We start from the raw sequence: 27,949 nt of genomic DNA on the forward strand, positions 1-27,949 counted from the left end.
GCACAGAGCCCCTGTTTAAACAGCCCCTGTGCCCCATCCCAGAGGTGGCTGCATCTCAGTGCTGGGCAAGAGCCCGCTGTATAAATAGCCCCCATGCTCCTCCCCAGAGGTGGCTGCATCTCAGCACTGCGTAACAAGCCATTCTTCTGTCTGCTCTTAATAAATCCTCCTTGGCCTTGAGCTGACTGGCAAAGGTGCCCCCTGTGGCCCCCTGCTGCCTCTCCCAGGTGGGGGGGGGGTGAGAGGGCGACAGGCAGTGACTGCACAAGCAGCAGCTGCCTGACCCCGGCGCTGCTCCCCACGTCACCGGGCAGGGGGGCTTTGCAATGGGAACATTCCCGGGAATAAACAGGAAGCACTCAGGCCCAGGGATCTCCCACGCTCCTCGTGCGGGGTGAGGCGTCCCCTCCTGCCTGGTGAGGGGAGTTACCCCACCCCCTGCGTGCCCCCCCCAGCCCCTTTGCCGCCGCGGTTTCTCCCTGCATGGTCCTGAGTTGGGGGAACCGTGGCTGGGACACCGGCGATCTCGGGGCTGCTGCAGCCAGCGTCTTGGCGCTGCCCAGGGCTCTGGGCAGTGGGGCCAAAGGGGGAGATTTTCCCTTTGCCCGTTTGTTTAGTTTTCTCTCTTGCCTAATTCCACTTGATCCTACCACCCACCCAGCTCCCGCAAGGGCAGTGCCCTCCCCCGCCCCCAGAGAACCCAGGAGTCCCGGCTCCCAGCCCCCACAGTCAGATTGCCCTGTACGGCACACACTGCTGGGTCTCCCGCTTCTGTTGGTGCTGCCCAGATCCGGCCCAGGGCAACGGTGACCCCATCGTCCTCCTCCCCCGGCTGCTCCCCTCAGAGCTCTGTGCCCCACCCAAGAGGGCAGGGAACCCCACACAGGCCCTGACGGATTCCTGCAGCCACAACAGAGAGCCCAGCAGCCAATGGGCTATGGAGCCTGAGCTCCCCACCCGCTCCAGGGGACCTCCAGGGCTGGAAGGGGGGCACTGGCCCTGCCATTCCTCCGCCCAGATCTCCTCTGGGTTCTATTCCCAGCTCTGAGGAGGGAAGGGGGTCTAGTGGTTAGAGCGGGGGGGCTGGGAGTCAGGATTCCTGGGTTCTACGCCTGGTGTGGGGAGTGGGGTCTAGTGGTTAGAGCACAGGTGCTGGAAGGCACAACTTCCAGGTTCTATCCCTGGTTCTGGGAGGGGAGTAGAGTTTAGTGGTCAGAGTGGGCGGGGGGGCTGGGGAGCCAGGATTCCTGGGTTCTATCCAGGACCGGCTGTGGGCACCAGCAAAGCAAGCACGTGCTCGGGGCGGCACAATTCCAGGGGTGGCATTCTGGCCACCCTTTTTTTTTTTTTTTTTGCGCTCTCAGAGCTTGGGGTGGCAAAAAACCTAGAGCTGCTATCCCCAGCTTGGGCGGGCAGGCGGGGGGTGGGAGTTAGTGGTTAGAGTGGGAGGGAGTGGGACAGGGCTGGGAGCTAGGACGCCTGGGTTCTGGCTCTGGGAGGGGCATGGGATCTAGTGGTCAGAGCCGGGGGGGGGGGGGGGGCTGGGAGCCAGAATTCCTGTGTTCTACAGCTGGCTTGCAGAGGGGAGGGGGGAAACTAGTGGTTAGAGCGGGGGGAGGGGGCTGGAAGCCAGGACACCTGGGTTCTATTCCCACTTACCCTGCCTGTTTCCCTTCACGCACTGGGGGCTGGGGAATTCGTTCAGTGCTTGGAGATCCCCCAGGAGAAAAAACCTGGAGCTGGGCCAATGGCTGCGGCCTGCTGGGAGCAAGGAGCCCTGCCGTTCTTCACTCCAACCCCGCTTCCGCCCAGCCTTGCAGCTCTCACCAGGCTGTTCGCACGGCCCTGGTGACATGGGGACGGCCCTGAGCAGCCCCCGGCTAGGAGCCACCTGGCCTGGCTGGGCCCTTGTCCTCACACGAACTCAGTGAACCCAGAAAGGGGGTGAGCAGCTGATGGGGATCCTGGGTGAGACTGTGCGGAGCTGAACACAGCTCAGCCCCATGGATAGCCAAGCCCCCCGTCCTGTGCTGGGGGTTCGGTCTGGGGGAGGGTCTGGCTCCCTTCTGATCAGCCCCAGCAGACTCCAGGCTGCAGCAGGCAGGGGCAGCGGAGAAGGACCCTGTGATGGGGGTGATGGATGGGAACAGCATGCCCCAGGGAGGCCGGTCCGATCTGGGGCGAGACTTGGGCCGAGAGGGGGCCCATGAGTGGGGGTGAGAGAGGGGAGTCAGGACTTGGTGGGGCGGGGGGGAGAGAGTGGTCAGTTGGGGGCAGGGGCTTAAAAGGATGAACCCACCAGGGACCCTCCTTTTCCTTTTGTCGCCCTGGGCCCCCAGGTCAGGGAAGCACGGGGGGGGGTTCGTTGCAGCTCATCGGGGAAGAGACCACAGCCATAGCTCATGGGCCTCGCCCCATTCTCCTTCCCGAATCATAGGGAAACCCCCGCAGTGCCCCGCAAACCCTCCCCAGCCAGCAGGCGGCAGTCAGGAGTCCCAGACCCCACAGCGCTTGTGGGGAGACACTGTGGGTCCAGGGTCCTTCCCATCCCTGCACACTAGGGAAGGGCCCCAGAACGCCTCCCGCACCACCCCCGGGGCCCTCACCCATCACCCACATGCAGCCCCCTCTGGGGAGAGCCCGGCAGCGGCTCAACGGCCGGGCCCGACAAGGAGTTAGGGAGAATCCCGAAGCCAGGGGAAGTGGCCGGAGGCGGGACGGGGTCGGGGGGAAGAGCCGAGGGAGGGGCCGTTGCGTCGCAGAGTCAGGAGCTGTTCTACGGCTCCTATCAAACGCAGCCCCCCAACTGCACAGGGCTGGTGGAGCAAGGAGGCCAGCGTTGACAGCCGGGGAGACGCCCCCTGCCCCGCTCCACGACACACCCCCAGTACCCCAGCCCCGATCCACAGCGCCCCCCCAGTCCCCCTGCCGAGCCCCCGACCCCGCTCCACGGCGCCCCCCCCAGTCCCCCTGCCGCGCCCCCGACCCCGCTCCACGGCGCCCCCCCCAGTCCCCCTGCCGCGCCCCCGACCCCGCTCCACGGCGCCCCCCCTGTCCCCCTGTCGAGCCCCCGGACCCCGCTCCACGGCGCCCCCCCAGTCCCCCTGCCGCGCCCCCGACCCCGCTCCACGGCGCCCCCCCAGTCCCCCTGCCCTGCCCCGGACCCCGCTCCACGGCGCCCCCCCAGTTCCCCTGCCGAGCCCCCGGATCCCGCTCCACGGCGCCCCCCCAGTCCCCCTGCCGAGCCCCGGATCCCGCTCCACGGCGCCCCCCCAGTTCCCCTGCCGAGCCCCCGGATCCCGCACCACGGCCCCCCCCCCAGTCCCCCTGCCGAGCCCCGGATCCCGCTCCACGGCGCCCCCCCAGTCCCCCTGCCCTGCCCCGGATCCCGCTCCACGGCGCCCCCCCAGTCCCCCTGCCGCGCCCCCGACCCCGCTCCACGGCGCCCCCCCAGTCCCCCTGCCGCGCCCCGGATCCCGCTCCACGGCGCCCCCCCAGTCCCCCTGCCGCGCCCCCGACCCCGCTCCACGGCGCCCCCCCAGTCCCCCTGCCGCGCCCCCGACCCCGCTCCACGGCGCCCCCCCAGTCCCCCTGCCGCGCCCCCGACCCCGCTCCACGGCGCCCCCCCAGTCCCCCTGCCGCGCCCCCGACCCCGCTCCACGGCGCCCCCTAGCGCTAGTCTCTGACTGCCGGGGACACGCCCCTGCCGCGACCCCGCCCCGCTCTCCTGGCCCCGCCCCCAGGCTCTGACAAGTCGCCCGGCCCCGCCCTCCAGCTCAGCTCCTGGAGGGTGGGCGGGAAGTGGGGCGGGAGACACGTGGGGAGGCGGCCCCTGCTCTAATTTGCATACCGATGAGCTAATTTACATACTCGGGCAAGGATTTGCCTAAACTCGGAAGCCGCACGTCTGGAACGCACACCCAGATATTGCATATTCATGACTTTCTTTGCATACCCACCTTCTAATTTGCATATTGATCACACTCCCGCGGCGGACGCACGACGCAAATTCATGAGCATCGTTTGCATATTATGCGCCCCGCCCCTTCCTCCGCGCTGACGTCACGGCGGCGCGGCGCGGGGCCGCCGGGAGGGAGGATGGTGGCCGGCGCGTTCCCCATCGCAAAGCTCCTGTACCTGGGCGTGCGGCAGCTGAGTCGGCCCCTAGCCGCGCGCATCAAGGCGGGGGCTCGCGCCAGCCCTTTTTTCCGGGCCTACGTCTGCGGGCCGCCCGCGCAGCGTGAGTGACGGGCCGCGCGCGGGGCGCCGAGCCAATGGGGCGGGGCTGCGGGCCAATGGGACTTCGGAGGGACGGGGCTGCGAGTACAGGGAGCCAATGGAGCGCCTCCGGGGGAGGGACAGAGAGCTCTGCCGGCCAATGGAGGCGGTGTGGGGGCGGGCTTAGGTCCCAGCAGGCCAATGGCATTGTTGCGCAGGCGGGGCAAAGAGCCTAGCTGGGAGATGGGGGCGCGGGGCGAGCCGGGGTCCCTTGAACCAATGGTTGAAGACTGAGGGCGGGGCGTGGGTCCAGCGGGCCAATAGGCGGAGCCCATGTGCGGGCCCACGGCTGACATTGAACAGGCACCCACAAATCAAAGCCATAAGTGACCCTTGACGCACCCCCGCACATCTCCCTGATCGGGCCGGGCCGGGCGGGGTGGGGGCTGCGGGTCGGGAGCGAGGGGCACCGGCCGGGCGGGGGGAGCCCGGGGCCGGGCCGGGAGGGGGCTGCGGGTCGGGAGCGAGGGGCACCGGCCGGGCGGGGGGAGCCCGGGGCCGGGCGGGGAGGGGGCTGCGGGTCGGGAGCGAGGGGCACCGGCCGGGCGGGGGGGAGCCCGGGGCCGGGCCGGGCCGGGGCTGCGGGTCGGGAGCGAGGGGCACCGGCCGGGCGGGGGGAGCCCGGGGCCGGGCGGGGTGGGGGCTGCGGGTCGGGAGCGAGGGGCACCGGCCGGGCGGGGGGAGCCCGGGGCCGGGCGGGGTGGGGGCTGCGGGTCGGGAGCGAGGGGCACCGGCCGGGCGGGGGGAGCCCGGGGCCGGGCCGGGAGGGGGCTGCGGGTCGGGAGCGCGGGGCACCGGCCGGGCGGGGGGCGCCCGGGGCCGGGCGGGGAGGGGGCTGCGGGTCGGGAGCGAGGGGCACCGGCCGGGCGGGGGGAGCCCGGGGCCGGGCGGGGAGGGGGCTGCGGGTCGGGAGCGAGGGGCACCGGCCGGGCGGGGGGAGCCCGGGGCCGGGCGGGGAGGGGGCTGCGGGTCGGGAGCGAGGGGCACCGGCCGGGCGGGGGGAGCCCGGGGCCGGGCCGGGGCTGCGGGTCGGGAGCGAGGGGCACCGGCCGGGCGGGGGGAGCCCGGGGCCGGGCCGGGCCGGGGCTGCGGGTCGGGAGCGAGGGGCACCGGCCGGGCGGGGGGAGCCCGGGGCCGGGCGGGGTGGGGCTGCGGGTCGGGAGCGAGGGGCACCGGGCGGGGGGAGCCCGGGGCCGGGCGGGGTGGGGGCTGCGGGTCGGGAGCGAGGGGCACCGGCCGGGCGGGGGGAGCCCGGGGCCGGGCCGGGAGGGGGCTGCGGGTCGGGAGCGAGGGGCACCGGCCGGGCGGGGTGGGGGCTGCGGGTCGGGAGCGAGGGGCACCGGCCGGGCGGGGGGAGCCCGGGGCCGGGCCGGGAGGGGGCTGCGGGTCGGGAGCGAGGGGCACCGGCCGGGCGGGGGGAGCCCGGGGCCGGGCGGGGTGGGGGCTGCGGGTCGGGAGCGAGGGGCACCGGCCGGGCGGGGGAGCCCGGGGCCGGGCCGGGAGGGGGCTGCGGGTCGGGAGCGAGGGGCACCGGCCGGGCGGGGGGAGCCCGGGGCCGGGCGGGGTGGGGGCTGCGGGTCGGGAGCGAGGGGCACCGGCCGGGCGGGGGGAGCCCGGGGCCGGGCCGGGAGGGGGCTGCGGGTCGGGAGCGAGGGGCACCGGCCGGGCGGGGTGGGGGCTGCGGGTCGGGAGCGAGGGGCACCGGCCGGGCGGGGGGAGCCCGGGGCCGGGCTGGGCTGGCAGCCCCCTCCCCCTCATGCCCTTCGCCCCTGCAGTGTACCACTGGGTCGAGATGCGAACCAAGATGCGGATCATGGGCTTCCGCGGCGCCACCATCAAGCCCCTGAACGAGGAGGCGGCAGCGGAGCTGGGCGCGGAGCTGCTGGGCGAAGCCATCGTCTTCGGCGTGGGCGGCCTGTGCATCTTCCTGGAGTACGCGCGCCAGGCCTCCAACACCCGGAGGAAGGAGGAGGAGCAGAGCAGCACCCTGCTGGGCCTGCAGGAGCAGGTGGCCGAGCTGGGCCTGGCCGTGGAGACCCTGGACGCGCAGCTGCGCGAGGTGAACCGCCTGCTGCTGGACGTCTCCACCAGCGCCAAGAAATAGGGGGCCCCCGAGGCGGGCTGCCAAGGAGGAGCCTGGCGCGTGTGGGCCCTGCCCCCCGGTGCCGGGGCACGGAGCTGGCTGTGGCCAGGAGGAGCCTGCGCTGGACCAAGCGAGCGAGGCAGGCCTGCGTGTGGGCTGGGGGGTCCCGGCTCATGACCAGCCTCGGCTTCCGTGGGATCTGAGTTTTCTACAGTGTAAATATTCATCCATTAAAACCCACCTGCTGCTGAGGAGGCGGGGCCATGATTGGGGCGGGGCTGGGGAAAAGGGGCAGAGCCGTAGGGTTGCCAGCAGCACTCCTTTGCGCCCCGGGCTCCCCTAGAAAATGGAGCTGGTCCCAGCTCCTCCTTCCCCGGGGTCTAGGATCGGCCCCTTCCCTAGGGCCTGTCCTGGCTCAGGCAGCGGGGGGCCCAGCTAGAGCCACTTCCCTTCCGGGTGTCTGGCCAAGGGGGCACTCCATGGGGCGGGGTCCATGGGGCAGCCTGGCCAGAGAGATTCCTAGGGGGAGCCACTGGGTGGGACTGCATGGACAAAGCTGATTAATGCAGCGGGGCAGGGGTTGGAGGTCTCTATGCCCCCCCCCCACCCCTTCCATGCAGGCCCAGTGCCCCCCCGCTCCTCCAGTCCAACAGGACCCACATGGCCAAGCCCTGCTGTTGGTCTAACGGGATGGGGCTACCCTGGACACTTTCTGCCCTAGCCCAGGGAGGTGGGGCTGCTCCCCCAGGATTCCCCTGTGGCTAGTGTTAGTGAGGGCATCCCTGGTTTGGCCAAGGAAAAGGCAGAAGGGTGGGAGCTGCATCTGCCTGGAGAGGGCAAGTCCTGGGTAATATGCTGTAGGGGCAGGCCAGGCTGGGGAGTCAGCCATCAGCCCGGCTGGATTTGCCCTGGGGCAGGAGAGGGGCATGCAGGGTTGGGGACCAGGCTGGCTGGGGATGGGAAGAGACCCAGCAGGGCTGGGCTGTGTCCTTCCCCCTGGCTCAGTAGTGCAGCCCCCTGCTCTGAATCCAGGGATTGAACCAGCCTGGGCTGGCTGCTGCCTTAGCTTGGCTCTGCCCTGAGGGGGAGCTGGGGGAGGGGGCTGGGAGGCCTGGTTCTGGGAGTCGGGTGGGGAGGGTGCAGGGATGTTGGGGAGGCCCGGTTCTGGGGCAGGGTGAAGGGGCGCAGGGTGCTGGAAAGGCCCACACTGGCCCTGGATGGTGCCCACCCCTCTGGACCTTAGTGCGAGCCCCCTGGCATTGCTGGCCGGGAGCCATTTGTTGGCCATACAGCCCATGTGGGGGGCAACACCTGCTCACAGAGCCTTGAGCAAGAAGGGCTGCCTGATGGGCAGTTTGGGGTGGAGAGTTGGAGGGAGGGATGGATGACAGTCCTGGTTCCAGTTGATTCAGAGGCCTGGAGCTGGTTTCCAAGCAGTTATTGGGGGGATGCCATGCGTCCCCCATGGGAGCATCCTGCCCAGGGACCCACCCCGCACATCAGGCCTGCTGGCCCTCACCCTCAGCTGCAGGGAACAGGGCTGGGGCAGGCAGATTTAGAATAAATTTTGGCCAGCGCCCCAGCCCCCGCCATGGCTGGGCCTGGAGAAACGGGCCAACAGCTGCTCTGCGGGAGTGAAGCACTAGGGACCAGCTGCCCGCTCCCCATCCCTGCCCCACGCTTGCCCTCCTCATGCACTCCCCCAACCTAGGAAATCCATGCACAGGAGGTGCCAATTTGCAACTAATGCCCTGGAGCTAGTACACACACCCCCGCCCCCGTCATGGAGTTCCCGGGCGATGCTCTGGAACTGCTCCCTACAAAGCCAGGCAGGACTCCATGTCCCCAGCCAGCCCCAAACTGAAACCCTCTCCAGCCCCTCCTCCTCTGGGCTTTGTCCCTTTCCCGGGGCGGGCACCTGATTCCTTTGTTCTCCAACCCTTTAGTTCTCACCTTGCAGGGGGGAAGGGGCCAGGCCATCAGTTGCCAGGAAACAGGGTGTCAGCCATTCTCTGTGTCCAGGCCCCTGCACACACCTGCCCTCTAGGGCTCTGCAATGATCATACACCCTTATCCCACCACCTAGATACTTAAGAACTGCATGGGGGAAACTGAGGCACATCCACAATATTCAGAAGAAACATTAAGAACAGTCCCACTTCGTCACATCTCTCCCCCCTTCGAGAGTGAACTGAGTGGGGTCACTTTAGCCAGTTACCTGGGGAAGTTCGAAGCCACCAACATTCCCATGGATGCCCCAGCATCTCTCCCATTCCTTGGTGGGAATTACACCAGGCCCTTCCAGTTTCACACACTCCCTTAGGTCAGCGGTAGTTGATAGCACTTGCATGCCACATGTGGGAAGGTTTATGCGGCCTGTGCCCTTTTGCCACCCCAAAAACCCCAGGGGTCAAACTGGGATCGGGTCTTCTCCCAGCGCTCCAGTCTGGAGGGCTGCAATTCGAGCTCTCTTGGTTAAGAGCCCCCATCTTGACCTGGGCCACATACTGTTCACTTACAGAACTAGCATGGAGACATCCCTTTCTCAACAACCTTGTCTTCCCAACAAGCTGGCCAAACACAGCCACTTAGTTATAGGACTGTTTAACTTTCTTAACAGCTTTCACTTCATCTGAGACCTTCTCAAAGCTATCCACACTGGATATTTCAACAGGAAAGCCAGTGGCTTCATTCACAACCGAAAATTTCTGGCTGTTAGGAACTGAAACTTTCTTGATTAATTTCAGAGTAGCAGCCGTGTTAGTCTATATTCGCAAAAAGAAAAGGAGTACTTGTGGCACCTTAGAGACTAACAAATTTATTAGAGCATAAGCTTTCGTGAGCTACAGCTCACTTCATCGGATGCATCCGATGAAGTGAGCTGTAGCTCACGAAAGCTTATGCTCTAATAAATTTGTTAGTCTCTAAGGTGCCACAAGTACTCCTTTTCTTTTTTCTTGATTAAATCACTTTCACACCCTTCAGTTGCAGTAAACTGCTGCAAAGACTCCATGAGGATTCCTTTCCCTAGGGGCTTTTCTATGCAACAATTCACCCTTCACAGAAATTTTGCTCTTACACTCTTTACCTAGGGCTTGCTCTAGAGGAACACTTTCCTGAGCAACAACAGACTCTTTCTGGGTCTCACTTACATCCAGAATCACTTCTGGCCCATCAGGCGGATTTCTACACAATCCCCTTTCAGCCAAACTCACAGATGTCCTAGATAAAAGGTGAGAAGCATTTTCCTTCACACAAAAGTTCAGGAATCTTCCTTCTTGCTACAGGTTTCCACACCATCAGTAGGTAACACAATCAAATCACCTTTATGCTCTCCTTGTGCCCTGGCTAGGATCTCACAGAGATTTGATTAGACAGAGTTGCTACACCCTTTCCCAACAACACACTAGCAACAGGCAAAATACAAGCACCAGAATTGTCTGGTCTCTGGGATTGTATATAGACACTAACTGGATGTGACCTAGTTACAGGGCCATTCTCCCCAGGAGACACAAACTTAGGGCCATTCCCTTCTTGGGCTTTAGCTGAAACCAGAACCAACTCTGAGACAACTGCACTATTCTCACCATCACAGGCTGAAAGGCCCCTTCTGTCCGCTCCACTGACAAAGAAGAGCTGGAGACGCTTTCTCCTTTCCCACACACACAGCTTGGGGTCTCATTCCCCTGCTCCCAGCACACAAGGCTGTTCACAGACAACTGCTTGGAGACGGGGTAGCTCCCTCCACAGGCGAGTCAATACCCCTGACAGACACTGGCACATTTCCTTCACTGTCCCACTTCTCCACCCAGCTAACAGGTAAGGTGCAGGGACACTCATCTTCCACTCTCCTCGCCTTCCCACCCTGCTGACTAGACACATCAGCTCACAAGGCTGCCTAGGCTCATCCAGACTTTCCTTACAAAGCACCTTGCCACTCCCAACAGGTACCCTGCCCTGCCTGTGTCTCCCTCCACTCAGCTGGGGTCTCAGCTCCCACTGTGCTCAGCCCTGCCCTTGCTGTCCCAGTGGGGGTAGGCAGCGAGCTCGCTGCTTTCCTCACTGCATCAGAGCCAGCGTGAACTCCCTCTCCGGTGTGCAAGGGGGTGGGGAGCATCTCTTTGTCCCACCCAGCCCCAGGGGTCTGGTTACAGGCAGGCAGGTATCCTGAGCCGAGCAGCTCCTCCCCACTGCCAGCCAGGTCATCTACATTTTCACTGACCATTTCCCTCTCCACCGATTGGTTCCCTGGATTCAAATTTCAGAGTAGCAGACATGTTAGTCTGTATTCGCAAAAAGAAAAGGAGGACTTGTGGCACCTTAGAGACTAACAAATTTATTAGAGCATAAGTTTTCGTGAGCTACAGCATCCGATGTCCTGTCCCCGACCAGACGTGTAGCTTTCGTGAGCCACAGCTCAATGCATCCGATGAAGTGAGCTGTAGCTCATGAAAGCTTATGTTCAAATAAATTTGTTAGTCTCTAAGGTGCCACAAGTACTCCTTTTCTTTTTTGGATTCAAATTCAAACCCTCGGTCATTACAGGAGCAGGGCCTGGATCCTGTCCCAAAGAGACATAGTCACCCCACAACAGGCTCTCTCAACTGATATCCTGGAGAACCCCAACGACCAGCCAGCCCCACCTCTCCTGGGTGTGCACAAGGATCTGGGCCATAGGAAGGGCGAAGGGCTTCATCCCTGGGACCCTCACCCCAGTCACACAGCCCCCCAGCATCTGAGGCTGCACCACCAGGGGCCTGACAACAGTTCTCTCTGTCCCAGGATCTCACACCCTTGGACTGTCTCCCCATTGACCATCACCTTCCGCTCCCACTGGGGGTCCAAAGGGCCTGAGCCCAGGAGACTCCACACGGACATATAGGTTGGGGTCAGGAGTGGGAGCCTGTTCACCTCCCCACCCATCTTGCTGATGGAGTCTATGGCCTTGGGACCCAGCAAGGGAGCTAGACACCGGGGCTTTTCCGCAGGGTCCCCCTGGTTCAAATCACCAGCCTGTTCAAAGGCAGTGAGATGGGCATCCACATCCCCCCCCCCTTAACCAGGGGCAGCAATTTAATCTTGATGTTCCCTGCGGAACTGGCACCCCGGGGTCTATCCTCGCTCACCCCTGGGAGGTCCCCTTTGCGTCTCTGCTCCACCATCGCCAGTTCATGCTGCTGCTGCTTCTGCAGCTCTTTCTCGGGCTCTCGCTGTCTCTCACAGTCCTCTTGCTCTCTCGGACTCAGCTCCAATCCCATCGGTCTCCAATCCCCCGATGAGGAACCCGATCATGAAGACCCTCGTCTGGTCGGGGACAGGAGTCTTGGGGATGCCTGGCTACCACTCAAGCTGCTCCCAGATCCTGCTATAGGCCCATTTGGGGTCAGGAATCTGCTCCTTAGAGCGATCATCCTCCTCCCGCTGCACGATTAACTGTGGTTTGGTGAACTTTCCAATGTGTAACCCTCTCTTTTTGCACAGGGTTACAATGTCCTTCTTGAGGAGATGGTGACAGGCCCTCACTCCGCTGTTCCCAAGTTGTTGTGGACTCACAGGCCTGTGTGCTCTCAGCTCTCCACAGTCTCCAGGGAGAACCCCTAGTGTGCCAGCCCTTCTCGAGGTCACCACCTCTTTGCCAGGGTCGAGCTGCAGACTCCTCCGACCGAGACTGCTAACCGCAGTCCCCAGGGGTCCCCATTACTGCACAGTTCTTCTCGCTGGTCACACACTCCCAGGGGTTAACCGCCCCTCAAAACCGCTCCTCTCTGAGCCTTCAGCAGCTCTGGTCCTCGTCAATCCCTCTTCGTTTTACTGCTCCCCAGTCACTTACTGCAGGAAGCCCCATCCACGGGGTGCAGTACATCCCACCTCTGCCACCAGTTATCACGGAGTCCCCGGGCGATGCTCTGGGACTGCTCCCCACGAAGCCAGTCAGGACTCTGGGGAAGTCTCCTTTCTGGGAGCAACTGTCTGCAGGACACACAGCTCACCCGGCTTCCACCTTCCTGGGTCTGACCTCGGAGCATCCAGCATCCTCTGCCCCTCTGTGCGCTTCCCACAGCGAATCCGCTCAGGCGGAGTCCTAGGGGGGCCAGAGGGTCCTGCCCCCCAGCCAGACGTGACTCTCAGCCAGCCAGTAAAACAGAAGGTTTATTAGACGACAGGAACATGGTCTAACACAGAGCTTGTAGGTGCAGAGAACAGGACCCCTCAGCTGGGTCTATTTTGGGGGGCAGTGAGCCAGACAACCACGTCTGCACTTCACTCCATGTCCCCAGCCAGCCCCAAACTGAAACTCTCTCCAGTCCCCCGCCCCCCTGGGCTTTGTCCCTTTTCCGGGCCAGGAGGTCACCTGAGTCCTTTGTTCTCCAACCCTTTAGCTCTCACCTTGCAGGGGGGAAGGGCCCAGGCCATCAGTTGTCAGGAAACAGGGTGTCGGCCCTTCTCTGTGTCCAGACCCCTGCACACACCTGCCCCCTAGGGCTCTGCAAGGATCATACACCCTTATCCCACCATCTAGATACTTAAGAACTGCCTAGGGGAAACTGAGGCACTCCCACAATATTCAGAGGAAACATTAAGAACAGTCCCGCTTCGTAACATCCCCCAACTATGTGTGGGGAGGGGGTGCTGGCTGGGGCAGGCCTGGCCAGGGGGCAGAGTTCAGGTGGCTGGGTGTGGGCCTGGCTGGGGCCAAGCAGGGAGAGGTTGGCAGGGAGTGGGACAGGCGGGGAGAGGTTGGCGGGGGCTAGGCTGTGCCTCTTTGCCGGCTGGCACCTGGTGAGGGCAGCTACCAAAATGGCATCACACCTGCAATTTGCCCAGCAATGGCAGCTCCTGGGCAGCAGGAGGTGCTGGACCCCAGTAAGGGCCCTGCGCCCTGCTCCCCCCCCAGCCCCCGAGGGAGATGGATTCCCCCACCAAGTTGGGCCAGGCCTGAGCCTGCCTGCAGATGGCCAGGTTGGGATGGGGGGACGGGACGACTCCAGCAAGAGCCCAGCTTGTGTCTCTGGCAAAGCCCCAGGAGAGGGGGGCCCTACACCCCACCTGGAGCCAGGCCAGCCTGCTCCCCGCTCCGCCCCCCAGCCCCAGTTCCACCCTTCCTAGTGTTTAACGAGAAGGCCACTCGGTGACAAAGCACCCGGCTTCCTCTGGCTCCAAGTGGGAGGGTGTTGGGGGGCAGGACCCCTCCCCAGGCCTTTGCCCGGGCCACAGCAGGGTTGTAGTTGGTGCTGGGGGTGGTTCCAGGCAGAATGGGGACCCCCTTTATGGCCGTTACAATCCCGCAACCTCCTGGGGCTGCCTCCTCCCCCCCTCAGGGCACCTGGAATTTATTGTAGTCCCAGCCTTTGTGGCCTCCCCGCCCCATGCACCCCAGCCTGGCTGAAGGCAGCAGCAACGCCCCAGGTGCACCCCCCCAATTCCTGCTGTCCCCCTCCTCTCACCCCACCAGGGCGAGCGGGGCTCTGAGGCAGGCACCTAGCATGGGAGGATCTGGGAGGGCCCAGGTGACCAGCTTGGCCCTGCTGCCAGCCCGGGGGGATGGGTACAGCGGGCAGAGGATGCTGAGGGGCATATGGGGGTCCCAGGCCCAGCCCTGGCTGATGGGGCTGGTGAGGCGCTTGGTGGGGGATAATTGGGGCGTAGCTCAGGCAACGACACTGGGCTCCAGCAGCTCCTCTGTCCCCCCTGGGCACAGGCTGGGAGGGAGGGTTTGATGCAGCCCCCCCCCACACACAAAGGCACAAACTATCTTTGAGTAGACCCTTGTGGCCCTGCTGTGACCCCGAACCCCCTTCCCACACCCCACTCTAACCCCCAGCCCCCACTCCCCTCCCCAAGCCAGGGATAGAACCCAGGCGTCCTGCCCCGCAATGAGACAGAGGGAGGAGTGTAACTTACAAAAAGGAAAGGTTTATTCCAGAACTGGGTACCAAGGGTCCGTGCCCGGTGCCAGGCGGGGGGCCCGGTGCCAGGCAGCACAGCGCAGGGGAGGGAAAAAGTGTCTCACCCTGGTACAAATGCCCCAGAAATCAGTAAAAAACCAACAACCCAAAAAAATAAAGTGAACATTAACAGCCGCATAGAAAAGAGCGGAGAGCCTGCCCCTCCCCAGCCAGGGGTAAAGGATCAACCCCCCCTCAGGACAGTTCCTGTCACTGCCCAGCTGGGGGCCCCCACCCCCAAGATAAAAAAAACTCCCCCTCCCCCGTGTAAAAAAATATAAAACAAGCTGAACCCAGCAGAGCTGGGGGCCAGAAAGCAGTGAGTGGGCGCAGGGTGGGAGTGGGGGGGGATCCCCGGGGGTGGTGTTCAGCTGGGGGATCCCTGGCCCTCCAATTCCTAGCAGGGCAGGGGTGTTTCAGGGAATTTCTCCATCATGCGAGGCCCCCAGGGAAAGGCAGCTCTGCGGCTGTTCCTGGGGGGCAGGAATGACACCGACTTCTCCCGGAGACCCCCCAGCCCTGCTGTCCAGGGGGAGGGGCCCTTTGGTAGGCAGCAGCCTGCAGGGGGTGCTATTGCTCTGCTCCTGCCCCAGGGGTAAGGCACAGCCTGGGAGCTCCCGGGGCAGCCCCAGAGGGATGGGGGGGGGATCTCCAGGAATTTGGGCCACCCCCTGGAATTGCACAGTGGGGCTGGCGCCCCGGTAACCATCAGCCGGAGGAGGGGGTGCATGGGGGAGGGGCTTCAAGTGTGAGGGGGCAGGGCGTGTGTCAAAGACGATAAACCCGTGGGTGGCGCAGGAGCCTCGGCATCCCTGGAACCGCTGACCGGGTGGGATGGGGGGGTCTAGGGCGAGCCCCGCTTCCGCAGTTCCAGGACGAACGCTGCAGAGAGAGAAGGGGGGGTGAGTGACTAGGAACCAGATGGGGGGGGAGAAGAGGGGGAGACACGCAAGGCCAGGCTGCCCCAGGGCCACCAGGAAGCAGCCAGGGGGCTCCGAGCTGAAGCAGCCCTTGCTCAGGGGCTGGGGCGTCTGTGGGGGACTGGGGCCGTGCACAGAGAACACCCCCCGCCCCCTGTATCCCTCATGCCACGCCCCCCCCCCCCACTGAGCAGGCAGGAACCGAGCTCATTGACCCCTGCAGGTGGCTCACCCTCGATGATCTCCTCCTTCAGCTTCTGCAGCTCCCGGCGCACCTCCTCCAGAAGCTCCTGGGTGAGGGCACAGTGTTAGGGGCCGCGGCCCACCCTGCACCCCCTCATGTACAACCCTTCCCCCACCACAACCCCTGCATGCAGGCCTGCCCCCTCCTCTGGCACCCCTCCCCCCCGGAACACCCCCCGCACCATCCCCTGTGCACAGCCACTCCTGCACCCCTGGCACTCTCTCTTCCTCCCAGTGTCCCCCCACACCCCCCTACATATAAAGTCTTGCAACAGCCCACAGCAACCCTCCCCCCCCCAACACCAGGCACCTGCACAGCTCCCCCCCACTGCTCCCCCATGCAAACCCCACCTCCAGCACCACCACCCCGGCACCCCTCCCCCCAGCAACAGCCCAATCCAGACCCCCACCTCCATGCTCAAGGTCATGGGGTCCTGCTCCAGACACGGAGCAGAGTTCCAGGGTTAGGAACGAACCCCGTGTCACCCCAGGGTCGGGTTCTCTGGCTCCTCCCCCACCCCGGTACCTGTTTGATCCGCTCCAGGTCAGACTCATCTGTGCTGGCCGGGGGCTCTGTGTTGCTGGGGGCAGCTGATTTCATCCTGGGGAGGGGAGATGGGGCAGGGGTTAGGGGTGAGAAGCTCCATGAGGCTCTATGTCCCTCTTTGGCAGGGATCCCACCCCTGTCCGAGAACCTTGCCACTGAGGGAGCTCCACAGCTTGGGGTGACACACAGCCAGCATTAGGTTCCAGAGTTAACAGGCAGCCCACTTATGGGAGGGGCATCAGGATTCCTGGGCTCTTTCCCCACCTGTGCTACTGTGCTCTTTGGCAAGTCCCGCCTAAGCCTGGTGCCTCAGTTTCCCCATGTGCAATTGGGGTGCGGGGGGGATATTCACAGTAGGACTGAGGTATCACACTGTGGCTAAGGGCGCAGCAGGGTGAGGAGATAGTCAGAAGGATCAGGGGAGGCCAAGCCAGGCCGTGTGGCTCTATTTGCTGCCCAGCAGGTACAGTGCCAGGGAGCTGCAGCCCTACCCAGGCCTAGTGCCCCCCCCCCACTCCTTGGTCTGCCCATTATTTGCCCCATGGCCTCAGTGCCCCAACCCTTGCCCGGACACTACCCTGAGAGGCTGGTGCTACGCCGGGCGGGACTGCGGGATTCTCTGCTCTCCTGGGTCTCACTACGCCTGGGGGGGAGGGGAGAGACCCCTGGCCCGGCCCCTCCTGGCTCCAGCCGCGCAGACCCTCACCCTCCCCATGGCCCAGCCGGGCAGCACCCACCTGGGCAGGGTGGAGCTGTTCTTCTCCCAGGGCCTCCGCACCGAGTCTGCCAAGAGAGGGGAGAAATAGGCACCTGGCGCTTTCACTGGGGAGGTCCGCGGGGAGAGGAATTTGGAGGGGGGGGTTCAGACACCCAGCCCCCCCACCCCAGCAGAGAGTCCAAGGTATGAACAACCCCCCATGCGTGGGCCCTGCGCCCCTGGCCAGTGCCAGGCAGCACGATGCCAAGGCAAAGGGCTGTCTGTCCCCCGCTCCCTAGCCCCCGCTTCAGTCAGCTCCCAGCATGCCCTGCTCCACCTGTCCTCCCCCGGGCATGCTGGGAGACAGGGGTCTCTGGGGCTGGCTGGGGCCCCCCCACACTCACCACTCTGCAGGCTCAGGGTCCTAGTACCTGAGGGTTCGGCGGTGTCTTGCTGCTGGGGGCAGAACGAGGGGGGGGTGTCAGTGGGTCTTGTGGCCGTGGGCGAGCTCCCCTTTTTCCCCCCAAGGGATCTCCCTCCCCCCAAGAAGCGGGGCCAGCTCCCTCCTGCACTGCTGGGCAGATCCAGGACTCAGCACAGACCCCACCAAGCCTGGCCAGGCCCCAGGGCTCAGCCCATCGGCCCCCTCCCCAGGAACAGGCTGCGGGATGGAGGGGGTTAGGACACTCACGCTGGAAACGTCGTCATCTTTCTTCGGCCCAGGCTTCTCGCCCGGCAGCGTGGCTTTCCGCCTGCGGGGGGCGACAGGGAGAGCGGGGTTAGCGCCCACCCAGGCCTGCCCCGCCCCGAGAGCCGCCCCCCCCCCTGCAGCCAGGAGGCACAGATCCCACTCGGGCGAGCCCCCAACCCTCTGGCATGGCCGAGTCAGCACCGGGGACACGTCTGGGATCTCCCCCCATGCCCCAGCCCCACACCCACAGGGCAGCACCCCCTGCCCCCCTGGCACAGAGCCCCCAGCCTCCCAGAGCAGAGCCCCGTTCCCCACCACCACCCCAGCCCCACAACACAGAGCCCCCTGCCCCCGCCCCCGATATGGAGACCCAGCACACAGACACACCCCGCCGCCCCTCACCGTCTGGCCAGCATGGCGCTCATCTCCTCCATCAGGCCCCCGCCCCCCCCGCCGCGGCTGGCTTCATTCTTTGGGGCCGTCCCGGGGCTGGGGCTGCCCCCCGCCGGCCCAGCGCCATCCTCCTGCTGCTGGGGGACAGGGAGCAGAGTCATTACCAGGCCCAGCACCGCAATCCCTCCCCCACCACCACACACACACACACACACACACACCCCGGTTCTAGCCTTCCTCGATGCCTTGGGCCCCCCTTCCACAGGGACCCCCCCCAACCCCCCTGACACGCCAACCCACTTCCAGTGCCAGATCGGGCCTCCTGACCCCTACCTTCTTCCAACCCCCCCCCGCCCCCACCCCACTCCCCCCGCCCCAATCCTGCCCCTCCCCACCCACCTTGGTGATTTTCCTGAGTTTTGCGCTTGCGATGGCAGCTGCCAGGCCAGAGGCCCCCCCGCCTCCCGCCCCGGGGCCCTGTGCTGCAGGCAGAGGAGGGGCGGGAGGTGGTCCCCCAGTCGCAGGGGGTGGCCCCCCAGCAGCGGCGGGCAGGCCAGGCGGTGGAGGTGGCCCTGGCGGGGGTGGCGGTCCCGGGGGCGGCGGGGGGCCTCCCCCCGAAGGGGTCACTGGAGCGCCTGCCACAAAAGACCAAGGGGGGGTTAGAGGGAGCCGGAGTGCCAGGGGGGAGGCGGGGAGGACAAGAGGTCTAAGCAGATGCCACTGGGACCCTCTTAGCCAGGCAAGACCACCCTGGGGACTGGGGGCCCCACGCAGCCCCCCTCCCCCAGCACACAGAACTAATCCCCACGACCGTCAATTGTTGAAATCCCTGAGGCACTCCCCCACCCCCCGCCAGCTGGGGCAACCCTGCTGGACTGAGGCAGAGGTGGGGAGACACCCCCCACCCCACCATGGGCACAGTCCTGTGGAGCTAGAGACATGGCTGGGGGGGAAGGGGGCTGATCGTCTGCGACAGACCAACCCCAACTCCCAGTGCCGGAGCTGGGCCACCTGCCCCCCGACTCCCCCCCTGACTCCCCCCCGCCTGCCCCCACCACATTACCCACCTGCACTGGCCACCCGGCGCTCCTGCTCCTGCTCCTGCCTGAGAGACAAAGAGGGGTGAGACCTGGAAAGGGGGGGGGGAACAAATACCCAGGGACCCCCCCAGGGCATTTCCCCCCCCAGTCACTCACGTGCGTGGCGAGGCCTGGGGGGACCCCGGGTCCAGGATCCCTGACACCACGAACCCACACATGCTGGGCAGCCGCTTGCCCCGCCAGCCGCAAGCCGATTAGAGGCTGAGCCGGCAGCGCCCACTCCAGCCGCTCAGGGGCTTAGCCGGGGGGGGGGTCACTTCAGTAATCCCCTGGGGCACAGGCGTCAGCGACTGGGTAGCCCTCACCGAGGGGCCCAGGATGGGATGGGGCGGGAGGTGCCTTGTACCCCCAACCACCACCCCAGGGCCACCCTGACTCCCCTTCGCCCCCCGAGCCTGAGAGACCCTTCCTGCTAACGGCCCCTGCAACTGCCCACTCCACCAAGCCCACCAGGGGTCTGGGAAGGGGGTGAGGGATCGGGTGGGATCTGGGGGTGCAGGTGTGGGGGGGGCAGCGAGGGGAAGAGAGAGATACCATACCTTTTCTGTTGCTCCATCTCATCTGGGGAGGGGCCGTTCTGGGGGGGCCCAGACGGAGCCAAGCCTGCACCAGGACACACAATGGGGGTGGGAGTCAGCAACAGGTTCCACTGCCCAGCCTCCCCCCACAGAGATCCGAGCGCCGGCTCCCTACCCCCAGCCACAGCTCCAACAGGGCGACCAGCCCTCCAGTCCCCCAAACCCTGGCACTGCGGTGGGACCAAGCCCCCAGGTCTCCAGCCTGAGCCCCCACCCAAGCCGTGCCCAGCCCCCTGGGCGATAGGGGCAGGGCCGGGCGCTGCTCACCCGCCTCCAACTGGTCCAGGGCGAGCAGCATCCCACTGGCGAACTGGTTGGCGTCTTCCTTGGTGCTGAAGTTAAGGCCCCAGACCTGGCGGGCGTCGCGCCACTGGTGGAAGTTGGGCGTGGCCTGGTTGTACTTCATCCCCTTCATTATTGCACAGTTAATGACCACCTGGGGGAGGCGGGGAGGGTAGAGAGCCAGGTCAGCAGGGGGCCCATGGGATCCCAGCCCCCCCGGGGACCATAACAAGGCCACGAGGCTTGGGGGGGGTGAGACACAACCAAGAGCAGCTGCCACCCCAGGGACCGGCCTGGGTATGGGGATGTCCCTGTTCAGGGGGCAGGAGGGGCTGGGGCCAGGACCCCGGGTTCTTCCAACCCCAGCTCTGGAGGGGGTCCATGGGGGGGGGGCAGGACCCCTGGCTTCTCACCTGAGTTTGGGGGGGGCGGGGGAGAGCATCAAGGGTAGGGATGATTTGGCCTGCCCCTGCCTGGACCACCAGCCCTGGCACCGGCTCTGCCAAGCACAGCACGGGGGCTGGCAGTGCCCTCCAGTACCAGTGGGAAGCCTACAATTCCCATAGCAGGGGACTGCAGAAGGTGCCCCCCCCCGGCTCCTGGGCCACCCAGTCCTCAGCCCTGCTGGGAGGGCTCCCAGGTTGAGCCCCAAACCCACAGGTCAGGGCCCAGCACACATTTCCTGAGGGGGAGGCAGCCTGGGGGACAGGACAGGCTGCAAATTCTGGGGAGAGGGCACTTGGGGGGGAACGAGGGATAACTGGAACACTGGCCTGGAGAGCCAGCCCCACAATGCCCAGCTTTGCCTCACCCTAGGGGGATCCAGACTCCCCCCCCGGCCAGGACCCCCACAAGGGCAGATCACAGGGAGTGCAAGGCCCTGGGGCCACCCTTTCTGACAGCCCCTCTCCTGGGGCGCAGCCTGAGCCCCTGATGGTCCCAGGGCCCCCCCTCCCAGCCCAGCCCAGCCCCCGCACCTGCTGGTCCGACTGCATCTTACGGCCCACCACGCGGAAGGTGTTGCTGCCCGGGTTGTGGTAGATCTGCACCCAGCTGACAACCTGGGGGCCGCTCCCCGCCGTCACCCACTTCTTGTTGGCATCGTCATACAGCATCACCGTGGCACGGGTGGCGCAGATGACTGTCTCGCTGCAGAGGGAGAAGTGGGTGAACGTGGGGGGGAGGAGCTCCCGCAGGACCCTCCCTGCGCCAAAGTGAACCAGCTGAGCCCCCCCTCCCCCAAGCCCAGCCAGCAGCTCACCCTATAGCACCAGGGGAACCCCCAGTGCACTCCAGGCCCAGACACTCAGGGGGGCGCTGCACCCCAGGGGACAGGGATAAGCCCACTGTACAGGGGAAACTGAGGCACAGGGAGGGGAATGGAATGGCACAAAACCCAGGAGTCCTGATTCCCACCCCCCCGCATTAACCCCTAGACTCCCCCACCCAGAACCCCAGCATCCTGACTCTGCCCCCCCCCCCCCCCGCTCAGAGTTGGTGGGACCAGTCACAAAATCCCAGGAACCTTCACAGCCCCCAAACTCCAAAGTGTGTGTGGGGGGGGGGAGCCAGCTGGGGGACCCCTCTCTGGGGAGGCTGGGAAATAGCCCCCTGCTATAGTTCAGCCCCCCCCCCCCAAATAGGGCTTCAGGTCCCACTCCCAGCCCAGGGTCCCGGCTGGGCCCCCAGGGGATCTTTGGTTTGGGTGTCCCCGTGCCTGCTGGGTCCTGGGGACGGGAGGCACCGAAGGCAGCACAGGTGCCAGTGGTGGGATCCCAAGGGGGAGAAGCGCCCCCCCCAGATGACTCCCACACACACACCTCCTGGGGGTAGAGAGAAGCAGGCCTAGGTCCCTCCTGACTGAGAGCAGGGAGTAGAGAGACCATCCCTGGGGTCACAACCTCAAAAGCTCCTGGCCCCGAGCCAGGCTGCTCAATGAGGAGGGAACGTCCCACCCCTGGGAACAGAAGCCCCCCCAAGAACGCTGCCCTGCCCCCGGCCCACAGCAGTGCCCAGGGGAACTAGCGGCACCTCCACCTCCAGCCGTTCTGCATGGCCAGGGCTCCCAGCCCCACATCCCCAGCCCGCCGGGCACTGAGCACGGGGCAAGAGTGTCCGCCCAGGACGTGCACCCTGGGGCACTGGGCCTCCCCACTGCTGAGCAGCTCCCCACCCCCACTATACACTGGTGTCCACGCATAGTGTGCCCCCCCACCCCCCCGAGCCCCCTGCCTTCACTGGTCTCACTCCAGCAGGCGGTGAGAGCCTCACGTAGGCCCCCAGCCCTGTGGGGCACTGGCTGACCCGCCAGGAGACAAACGGCTGCTAGGGCGGGGGCTGGGGGTTTCCTCTGCAGGAAGATTACGCTGGGCACAGGCCACCACAGAGGAACCGAGTCACGCGAGGCTGCCCGCCCTGCGCATGGGCCCTGCTGGCAGGGGGGGCACCAACAGCCAGGGATGGGGCCGCAGGGAGCAGCTGAGGGGGAGCACCCAGCATCCTGCCCGTGGCCTGCCCAGCCAGCTCCAGCCTGCCCCACCTACCCGGGCTCATCTATGGCCCCGTCTCTGCAAGGGCTCGGCAGGCAGGGGGCTGTGGGTCAGAAGTGAGGGGCGCCGGCAGAGTGGGGGGGCTGGGCTGGGCTGGCAGGGGGCTGCGGGTTGGAACTGAGGGGCACCAGCAGATCTGGGGGGAGCCCAGGCTGGGGTGGCAGGGGATTGCGGGTCAGGAGTGAGGGGCACCAGCAGAGGCAGGGCAGGGATTGCAGGGGGCTGCAGATCAGGATTGAGGGGCACCGGCCGAGTCGGGGGACAGGGGAAGGGATTGCAGGTCGGGATTGAGGGGCGCTGGCAGAGTGTGGGGGGTGACACCAATTCACACCCTGAGTTGCTGCTACTGGAGGCCCCTGAACACTCTCGCTGCCCCTCAGGAGCTGGGGCACCTGCCCCCTACGCGTGTTCTCTGAGCCTGACGGGGGCACCTGGGATCTTGGCATGTCTCCCACAGGAAGGCCAAGGGGAAGTTCAGCCGCCCTGGGGGCCCAGATCTGCCCCCACCCTTCCCTCAACGAGCGCCAGGGTGCCCGACAGCTGGGGGGGGGGCCGCTGCCCAGACACATGTTGCCAGCTCCCAGCCCCTCCCCAGCACCCGCGGGCCAAGCGGAAGCAGCTGCCGCTCCCACAATCCAAACAGGGTGCGGCAGCCCCAGGCCCAGCTGCTGCGGGGGAGGGGAGGCTAGGCCGCGCCTCCTCTGTGTGCCCCAGGCCCTCCCTGCCCGTGACACCCCAACACTGGGAGCCTGGCAGCTCCCCAGCCAGCAGCACCCTGAGAGCTGCTGGGATCCCTAGGGCTCCCTGAGACACTCCCCTCCCCCAGACTTCCAGACTCCCCGCCCCGCCGGCACTGCCCATCCTGGAGCGCTTCGCAGGCTGTCTGCCGGGTGGCAATTGACCAACAGGCCCTGACCACGAGCCACTTCCGCCAGTCACCGCTCTTTCCCAATGTCCTGCGGGCATGGGGGGAGAGGGGTTGGCAGCCCGGACTCCTGGGTTCTATCCCCACTGGCTGCGTGACCTTGGGCTAGTCCCTGCCCCTCTGTGCCTCAGTTTCCCCCATGCCAAGAGGAGAACGTCACCCCAGCTGCTGTTGGGGGGGTGGGAGGGGGGCACAAGGCCCATCTGTAGCAGGATCCTATGGGGTGCCCAGCTGCCCTGGGAGTGGTGACAGCGGCTGCCAGGCAGTGGGTCCCAGCCAGCTGCAGCGCCCGACCAGCCGGCCCAGAGACTGAGGCAGCGCTGGCTGTGGGCCAGGGACCCGGCTCAGCCAATGTCCGCCCCCCCCCTTCGTGCTTCCCTGCCTGCCTGACTCCCCAACCACCACCACCAGGCCCAGCCCAGGCTTCCCCGCCTGACCCCCCGCCCCACACCAGGCTCCCCCGCTTAAACTCCCCCAGGCTCCTCCCAGCCCCCCCCCACAGGACACCAGGGGGTGGGGCACCAGCCCCGGAGGCAGCACCTGGGGGGGGCCAGACTCTGGAGCAGGAAGAGGTGGGGGAGAGGCTATCTGTGACCATATAAGGGCAGGTTTGAAGGACAGAGCCTGTTTGTCTCAGATGGGGTGGGGGGGAGGTGGGGGGGGATGGGAAACAGGCACAGCCCCCCACCCCATCACCCTGTTTGTGGGGGGTCAGGAACCCACCCCTAAAACAAACCAGAAGAAGGGCTGAGACCCTGCAGATCCCAACCCATCCCCTGGCCCCCCACAGGCAACTGGTCACTGGTGGGGTGGGGGGCTGGGATCAGGCCTGGCCTGACCTTCAGGAGGCACCAAAGCTGGAGGGAGAGGCAGCTGCCTCTGGGGAGGAGCATGCCAGCATGCAGAAGTCAGGCCCAGGGCAACCTTCCCTGCTCCTGGGCTCCCACCCTGCAGCCCCTGTTAGCCCAGCCCTGTGGGGTGGGGGCGACCAGAGGCCCCATCTCTGCATCTGGGTGGGTTTGGGGTGAAGGCAGGCCTGGGTCTTTTGGCTTCGACCACCCCCAGAGTCCAGAGGCTACGGCTTTGGTCAAGCTGGGGCCTGAGTTCAGGAGCCGCCCCCCACCCCCATGGGACTGTCCCTGTTCCCCAACCCCCACTCACTTCCTGGGTGAGACCCTGAGTCACTTCCTGCTCACTGTGGTACAGTGCATGGGGGAGGGGGGTTTCTCCACAGGCTGGCCATGGGGGTCAGGGGACGGAGGGGACCCACTTGGACAGACCCCAGAGCTGCATCAGGCTGCTCTGGTGTAACAGACCCTCCCCAGCCCCACCCACAGCGCCTGCTTGGAAGGCACCGTGGGGACAGTCCCCATCTGGGGTCCCGCTAACCCTGCAGTGGGGCTGGGTGTGTCCGAAGGCACCGGGGGATGGGGTGGGGGAGGGGAGACCCCCGTTCACCCTTCGAATACCCCACGAGACCCTCCTGGCAGCATCTCCTGTCCCAGGCCAGACAGCAGCCGAGGGGTCCCCCCCACACACACTGCTGCCCAGGGACCTCAGCGCCTGGTCCAAGCAGCAGCCAGACACCTGTGGCCCAGGTGGGAGCAGACAGCCTGGCCAGCCCCCCCCCAGAACCAGCACTGGCCACTGCAGCTGTTCCCAGCACCAATGCGACCCCCCCCACCCCATGCTCCCAGCAGCCTCTGCTCCCAGCACATGGACAGGAGTGCCCAGGATCCCAGAATGCACGGGGTGGGGGTTGGGCCCTGGAGTTCACGAGCAGGGCCCCAGTGCACTGGGGCAGGGGAGCGGGTGTGGGGGAGGGAGGGAGATGCCAGGGCTCGGCCCATCTGGGGGGCACAGCCCCAGGCCCCCCTGAGATCACCCCTCCCTTTGCTCTAGCTCAGGGGCCACCAGCCCAGGCTGCCTCCAGGCCTATCACCCATAGGCCAGCCCCAGGCCAGGGCCCTGTGGAGAGCCCCCCACCGGGAAACCCCCCCACGTACACAGACGCACACACAAACGGGAAGGGAAAGCCAGGATGTGCCTGTGGCCGTTTCCTGCTTTTCAGCAATACGCAGACGCTGCGGCTCCGACACCCTCCAAGCCAGGCGGGCCCCAGGGTCAGCCCCACAGCCCCTGCACCGTGCCCCCCCCCCCGGCCAAACCACAGACAGAGCTGAAGCACCAGACCTGGGAAGATACCAGTTTGCCCTCCCCCGCTGCCTCTCACTCCCGACTCGCAGCCCCCTGCCAGCCCAGCCCTGGGCTCCCCCCCCCCCCGCTCTGTGGGCACCCCTCGCTCCCAGCCCTGGGCTGCTCCTCCCCCCACCCAGCTCTGCCAGTGCCCCGACCCGCAGCCTCCTCCCCCACCCCCCACCCCCCCATTTGTCCAGCAGTTCCAAATCGCAGCCAACTTGGGGACTCTGCCCTTTGATCTCATGGGGGTCAGGACTCGTCAATCTCATCAGCTGCTGGAGCCCAGGCCTGGGGGTCAAAGGGCAGCTCAGGAACGGATCCACCCCCTCCCACCCAACAGAGCAGGAATTTCAAGCACCAGGAGCATTTCCCTCCCCCCCCCCCCCGCTTACTGGGTCCCCCCCCCCCCCAGAGGCTTTAGAATGTTTAGCACCAACAGCTGAGCCCAGCCCAGGTGCAAGAGTGAGGGTCACCCTACAGGCAGCCCCAAACTCCCCATACTGGCACAGACAGCTGGGAGCACACTTAGCTGCGGAGCATGGGAATGGGGGGGGGCTTTCCTGGGACGACCCCCCCCCCCTGCAAGCACAATTGTGAGCACTGGGCGGGGGGGGGGCCTGTTTCCACAGATAGGGAGGGGGCTCCCCTGCACAGGGGTTGCAGGATCTTCATTTCCCCCCCCCCGCCGCCCCCAGCCATAGCCAGGGTAGGGTAAGTTCCAGCAGCTGGAGATGCAGCTGTGGCCCCCTCCACACACACGCCCCCCCCCCCGTCCCAACCACCTGCGGGGGGCGGCTACATCCACAGCCATTGTCACTCAACGGGGACAATGAGGTACAGGGCTAGACTCCAAGTGCAGGCAGGGGAGTGGGGTCTAGTGTGTGGTAGGGGTGCTGGGAACCAGGACTCCTGGGAGCAGGGTCTGGAGGTTGTGGGGGAAGATGGCAGCCAGGACTCCTGGGTTCTGTCCCTGGTTCTGGGAGGGGAGTGGGGTCTAGTGATTGGAACACGGGGGGGGCTGAGAGCCAGGACTCCTGGGTTCTATCCCCAACTCTGCCAGTCGTTAACCATGACATCACAGCTCTGAGCAGGTGATGTCATTCACTCCCACCACAGCGGGCTGTGACATCAGAGACAAGCCAGCCCCTGCCCCACAGGATCCAACTCAAACCTCTCTAGGTCCCCTGGGGGGGGACGGACACAGGGAACCAGACAGAGGCTGCCCCAGGAGCGATCCTGGGGGGCCCCGCAGCTGCCCGCCCCCCAGACACGCTAGCAACAACACCCACCCCGCCCCGGACGCCTGGGTTCTATACTCCCCTTGGGCCAACCTCAGGGCTCTCAGCTACTGGGCGGGGGGCCCCGGGGACAGGCGCAGGGGGGCCAAGTCCCTGCCAGGAGCGGTGGGGGCGCGAGGCCCCACAGGAGGCGTCCCCCGCCCCCCCCACGGTGGGTGCGGGAGAGAGGCCGGGAGAAGGAGGCACCTGAGTGATCCCCAGGGGACCCCCCCGCCGATCTGGGGGTTCCGGGCTCCGCTTCCGGCCAGGGCCGCGTCCTCAGCGCCGGGACCCCCAGGCCCCCCCTCCGGGACCCCCAGGCCGCGGACAAAGCGCCCCGGGCGCACGACCGGGCTCTCACCTCATGGTGCCGCTCGGAATCGGGCGGCGGGGCGCACGGGCCGGGCTCGGGGCGCTCACTCCCGGCCGCAGCGGAGGCGGGGGCCCATGGGCTGACTGCGGCTCCCGCCTACCTGGGCCCCTGGCTGCCCCGGCTCTGGGGGCGCATGGTCCCGGTCCCGGTCCCGGCTGCTGCGGGCTCCAACCCCCGGCTGCGCTCCGGCGGCTCCACAATGCACCGCTCGGCTCGGCTCGGCTCGGCCCGCCCCCAGCCACCGCCCTCTGCAAAGGGGAAGGTGGGGGGGCTGGCAGCCGGGACTCCTGGGTTCTCCGCCCGGCTGAGTGCGGGGGGGGCTGGCAGTCGGGACTCCTGGGTTCTCCGCCCTGCTGAGTGCGGGGGGGCTGGCAGCCGGGACTCCTGGGTTCTCCCCCCTGCTGAGTGCGGGGGGGGGGGGGCTGGCAGCCGGGACTCCTGGGTTCTCCGCCCTGCTGAGTGCGGGGGGGGGGCTGGCAGCCGGGACTCCTGGGTTCTCCGCCCTGCTGAGTGCGGGGGGGGGGGGGGGGGCTGGCAGCCGGGACTCCTGGGTTCTCCGCCCTGCTGAGTGCGGGGGGGGGGGGGGGGCTGGCAGCCGGGACTCCTGGGTTCTCCGCCCGGCTGAGTGCGGGGGGGGGCTGGCAGTCGGGACTCCTGGGTTCTCCGCCCTGCTGAGTGCGGGGGGGCTGGCAGCCGGGACTCCTGGGTTCTCCCCCCTGCTGAGTGCGGGGGGGGGGGGGGCTGGCAGCCGGGACTCCTGGGTTCTCCGCCCTGCTGAGTGCGGGGGGGGGGGCTGGCAGCCGGGACTCCTGGGTTCTCCGCCCTGCTGAGTGCGGGGGGGGGCTGGCAGCCGGGACTCCTGGGTTCT

General features: G+C 66.3%; 2 protein-coding genes across 6 annotated transcripts; one reads left to right on the top strand and one right to left on the bottom strand.

The window, feature by feature from the left end:
- The first annotated feature begins 4,037 nt into the window (after nt 1-4,037).
- OPA3 (outer mitochondrial membrane lipid metabolism regulator OPA3) lies at nt 4,038-6,612 on the top strand. The gene is made up of 2 exons (XM_038382000.2): nt 4,038-4,240; nt 6,054-6,612. Exons 1-2 carry the CDS (start codon nt 4,099-4,101, stop codon nt 6,380-6,382), a joined length of 471 nt encoding a protein of 156 aa, XP_038237928.1. The 5' UTR covers nt 4,038-4,098; the 3' UTR covers nt 6,383-6,612.
- A 7,643-nt stretch (nt 6,613-14,255) lies between these two features.
- Nucleotides 14,256-27,442, bottom strand: LOC119847150 (vasodilator stimulated phosphoprotein). 5 transcript variants are annotated; one of them, XM_043501382.1, is made up of 13 exons: nt 27,182-27,442; nt 20,736-20,907; nt 19,744-19,912; nt 19,438-19,501; nt 18,866-18,903; nt 18,198-18,433; nt 17,808-17,932; nt 17,406-17,466; nt 17,119-17,167; nt 16,755-16,800; nt 15,997-16,072; nt 15,460-15,517; nt 14,256-15,189 (listed from the first exon to the last, which is right to left on the bottom strand). In XM_043501382.1, the coding sequence occupies exons 1-13, from the start codon at nt 27,214-27,216 to the stop codon at nt 15,152-15,154; spliced, it is 1,167 nt and encodes a 388-aa protein (XP_043357317.1). In that variant the 5' UTR covers nt 27,217-27,442; the 3' UTR covers nt 14,256-15,151. The 5 variants fall into 5 exon arrangements, with proteins under 5 accessions (XP_043357317.1, XP_038237577.1, XP_038237576.1 ...); XM_038381649.2 differs by having other exon boundaries at nt 17,808-17,935; XM_038381648.2 differs by having other exon boundaries at nt 17,119-17,170; nt 17,808-17,935.
- Nucleotides 27,443-27,949: the final 507 nt, after the last annotated feature.

The sequence above is a fragment of the Dermochelys coriacea genome, chromosome 23, assembly GCF_009764565.3.
Source record: "Dermochelys coriacea isolate rDerCor1 chromosome 23, rDerCor1.pri.v4, whole genome shotgun sequence".
Lineage (NCBI taxonomy): Eukaryota > Metazoa > Chordata > Testudines > Dermochelyidae > Dermochelys > Dermochelys coriacea.